The 4,645-nt window shown below is 41.8% G+C and overlaps 1 protein-coding gene across 1 annotated transcript in view; it reads left to right on the top strand.

Moving 5' to 3' along the window:
• The window catches only part of LOC144891509 (uncharacterized), a 7,424-nt gene extending 5,572 nt beyond the window's left edge, over window positions 1-1,852 (top strand). The window contains exons 2-4 of the mRNA XM_078775129.1: window positions 941-1,055; window positions 1,239-1,422; window positions 1,599-1,852. Of these exons, the coding sequence (XP_078631255.1) occupies window positions 941-1,055; window positions 1,239-1,422; window positions 1,599-1,611 (312 nt within the window). The 3' untranslated portion in view covers window positions 1,612-1,852. The remainder of the gene's footprint in view (window positions 1-940; window positions 1,056-1,238; window positions 1,423-1,598) is intronic.
• The last annotated feature ends 2,793 nt before the right edge of the window (window positions 1,853-4,645 follow it).

The following is a 4,645-nucleotide window of genomic DNA, read 5'->3' as shown; positions in this document are numbered from 1 at the left end:
CTGAGGTTTAAATAAGACAGGTTCCTCCAAGATCCTCTCTAACGATGTTCTAATCATTTGCACCTGAGCTGGTGCACCTGATTCTAATTTTAGGTATTTGAAGTAGTGATAAATGTAGGGGTGTACTTACTTTTTCCACATGCGAAATTTGCATTTATGTTTGTTTAAATTATACAATGGACTAAAAAAAAAAAAACCACCGTTTAGAGGCCATTTTTCCCCGCAAAGCGGGGGTTGGCCTTTTCGGGGACCGTGGTAGTTGTTGTTTTTTGGTCCCCTTTTTGAAGCAATGTTTTACGGCCGGATGCCCTTCCTGACGCCAACCCTTTTTGCCGCCTTCAACGACAAACAGGGAATTACCAGTGAACTGGTACTCAATTAGCCGACCTCGGAAGGATGACAGGCTGAGTCAACCCCCCTGGCATTAATTCGGCGATCGACCGAGATTCGAACCCAGGATCCTAGGATCCTAAGCTGGCACCCTAGCTGCTAGCCCAACACCAGGGACTACAAAATGTAAATGTTTCATGATATTTGTTATATTATATCACCTTTATCTATCAATATTGTTGAAATGAAGATCAAATAGCTGTGTGCTGAAATATGTTGAAAAAGTCAAAACTTTACATGGGGTGTACTTACTTTTTCACGTGACTGTACATATATCTCCGATGTCTTACTTGTCCATGATGCAGACCACCACTAGAATTCTCGATTAAGACTGAAATTTCATGAAACCAATGGCGAACCCATTAACAAGCAGCATAGTCATCTCGTTTTGCATCACCAGGTGCATTTTGTTTCTCAAATGGCTTTTTACTCATCCTTGCTCCCCTCTCTCTCTTTGCCTACTTCATTACCAAAACACCTGCAAATCGGAGTCATGAATGCAAAGGTGGCAGCTGTGATTCAACATTGATTTGTTACAATTGATCCACAGATGCATCCATCCTCTTCTCAAGCTGCGAAGCTGCTTCTTTTGCTGATATGTTTGCTGCCATGGGCTGCAGCCGAATTTGATTGGTCTGACCTCGCTAAAATCGGCAAACAACCTGGTAAGATAATCATCTTGTTTCTCAGATCATCTTAGACAACCACATTTGCTGAAAACGTTTAAATGCCTTGAAGAGCAAATACAGTAGGAAAAATAAGATGCATCAAATGTGTTTAAAGGATCATAATAACCTGTCGACGTCACACTTTGCGAAACGCAACACCACCGATGTTTTTCTATACAGTATCAAAGCAAGCCAAGCCAGAGAAAAAGAAGCCTTCAGACAACGCTGCATTTGATGAAGGACTAGAAGGTCTGGACTGGAATTCACATGATGGAGAGGAAATCGATTGGGGAGCCTACGGAGACATAGTTACTGAAGAGCCCATCATGACAGAGACGGTCGAACCTCTTTGCGGGGATGATTGGTGAGTCGACTTACCCATCCCTGCTCACGCGTTAATAAAATCGGAGGCAACAATCAAATTGTTCATAAAGTAAGCAAAACATTATTTGAACAAGTGTTATACAATGGTAATCACAAACGACGGACAAAACATTTTTCATCGACTTCTCCTCCTTTCCCGGCCCCTCTTTACAACAGGTGGAACTGCTAATCTGCACATCGGAGTGAAGCATGGACATTGGACACTGGCCCCATCTGACCGTGACAACTTACACGCTAACATTATTTTACTCTGACAATACATTTACCTGTTATAATTAGAATAACGTTTTGACATATACCTTTGCTTCTGGAGGGTGTTCAAATTCAAAATGTAAACGTGAATACCTGCCTTGAATACATTTTTGCTCAAATTTGGATGTTCCAAATCCCATAAAGTTTCATCCACCAATTATCTGGGTCATTGTCATTTCTGGTTTGCTTAGCAAGGTAAGATCAATCGCATTAAAAAAAAACCACTAAAATTGATAACCTTTTTATTTGATCTCAAAAACAGACATAACTACTGTAGATGGTATTCACAGAATACTGACCCTGCGCAGTCAACTTGGTGAGTGAACTTTTGTTTTTGAAGGTCTTTTTTTTTTTTTGATCCAATATGGCTGCCAGACCACGTGACATAAATTCATATTCTCTAATATAATTGTCGTGTAGATCACGCTCAATAAATTTCAAAATGATCAGACGAAGCGTTGTACCTGTCAATTTATGACGTCATAATGAAGGCACCAATGACGTCATCGTTAACATATCTTATTCCCCATGGGGAGTACTTGACAATGAGCCATGTTTCAATTTTTTCCATGGAGCGGGGTCGGAGATATAGAGGGGCAAATTTTTTGGTTTTTGCAAGATGGCGCCTTTACCGCTGAACTATGACGTCATAATTATCATTAAAATATTCTCCAGGAGGAGGCGCTCCTATGGTGAAACTTTCGTGTCAATCGGTCCAAGAATTGCAGAGAAAAAAATTCATACTGATCGAATCAAGCGTTGTACTTGCCCAATTATGACGTCATTGTTACGGTACTGATGACATCATCATGACATGTTCCCAGTTAGCTAGTACTCATTGTATCGACCTTGGAAGTATGTCAGGCTGAGTCAACCCGCCTGATGTTATTTCAACGGCACCACAGGGCCTCAAACTCAAGACCCTAAGATTTTAAGCCAGCCACCTTCACCGTTAAGCCAACACCAGACTATTTAGGAGAGGAGGTTGACTAATATGCTGCAATTTTCTGTACACATGTAGCTCAAGCTTACAAAGTGAAGAATGGAATCACTTGCTAACATTTTTGAACATAATATCGTCCATTTTATAACATACGAGGGAGGGAAATCATGCCAGGTGTTCATATGGTGGGGTCGTCGAGCTCTCTTATCGCTGTTGGTCAAATTCCAAATTTTCCTAACCACGTGAAATAAAATCAGCACAAAAAGAGAACTGTTGCTGAAAATAAATTATGCACAATGAATGCCAACGTTATACAACCAGTTTACATTTTATTTGTACGCATAAGTGTTATTCTATGTTTGCACAAGTTGGCAAAATTACCGATTGCATCAAATTATATTTCAGATTGAGGTCTTTATTGCGACAATGCAGAAAAACAAGAAGACATCATGCAGAGCACAATACTTGCAAAATCCACCCCCCCCCCCCCCCCCAAAAGGTTGCCATCGATCCAACAAATTGTCCATTTCATCAAGATTAAAATTAACAATCTTGATCAAAGACCTCAAAAATAGTTGGTTTCCCAATTCAGAGAAGCACTATGTAATTGCTGTTTAATGCTCAAGTTAATAAGATGAAAAGTGATTATTTTTCAGATGAAAATTGATGATTTTAGAGGTTTGACTTTGAGTTGACCTTTGACCTTAAAATAGCTGGTTTCCAAATTCAGTAAGGCAATATGCAAATGCTGTTAAATTTTCAAGTCAATCGGATGAAAATTAATGATTTTTCAGATGAAAATTGAAGATTTGGGAAGTTTGACCTTGAGTTAACCTTTGACCCTTTGACCTTAAAATAGTTGGTTTTCCAATTCAGTGATGCACGATGTAATCGCTGTTTAATCCTCGTTATTCTTCCAAAAGTCTTGCAATTCTTCCAAAGTAAATTGCTCTCTCTCATGCACAGATTTATCCCATCTCGTCTTCAGTTGTCATACCCTTCCTCCCGTCCATGGTACACGGAATCTTGTGGTGAGGCTGTTGCCCAGAAACAACTTGCCTTCGTCTCCTGGAAAGCAAATCCAATGGAAGGAAATCTCATTTCCTTTCACAAAGCCCGAAACAAGTGTGTGTCCACCCTCAGGAGAGCCAGGAAACAATATCTCTCCATTCTCAAGACCGAACTCTCTTATCTGTCCCCCTCTTCCAAATCCTGGTGGCGTCTGGTCAAATCTGTTTCTGGTGTTTGTTCCCCCTCCATCCCCTCCCTTACCTCAAACGGCTACACAGCTGACTCCGCACGTGAAAAAGCTGAATGCCTCAACTCTGTGTTTGCCTCTAAATCTTGTGTCCCAAACCCATCCCTCTCTGTACCCACCATACCCAGCTGCTCCTGGACTCCGTGTCCTTTCCTCCTGACAAGGTGGAAAAATTTCTGTCAACCCTCGACTTTGATTCTGCAACTGGACCCGACGGCATCAACCCACGGGTCCTAAAATCATGTTCTTCCGCTCTTTCACTCCCTCTCTCTGTTCTCTTCACCCTCTCTTTTGCTCAAGGTCAACTGCCATCTGCTTGGAAATCAGCCAACATCACCGCTTTGCACAAAAAAGGTGCAAAAACAGATCCTAGCAACTACAGACCAATCAGCCTTCTCCCAATTATCAGCAAAGTCATGGAATCCATCATTGCTTCGGATATGAAATCTTTCCTCTTCTCCAATGGCTTGATCTCTGATCATCAATTTGGTTTCAGACCAGGTCACTCTACTCTGGACATGCTGCTTCTGCTGTCAACAATGGATGGAGGTCCTCAATGCCAAACAGGAAATTAGAGCTGTCTCCCTCGACATATCACGTGCCTTCGATACGGTCTGGCACCCCGCTCTGCTCACCAAACTCTCCTCCTTTGGTATCCATGGAAATCTCCACCCATGGCTGGCGGACTTCCTCTCTAGTCGTCGTCAACGTGTGGCCCTGAATGGGTTTCTCTCATCTCCTCTTCCTGTT

The sequence above is a fragment of the Myxine glutinosa genome, chromosome 4 (genome assembly GCF_964187855.1).
Source record: "Myxine glutinosa chromosome 4, kmMyxGlut1.1, whole genome shotgun sequence".
Classification (NCBI taxonomy): Eukaryota; Metazoa; Chordata; class Myxini; order Myxiniformes; family Myxinidae; genus Myxine; species Myxine glutinosa.
The sequence above is the reverse complement of the archived record's forward strand: the minus strand, read 5'-3'. Positions and strand labels throughout refer to the sequence as shown.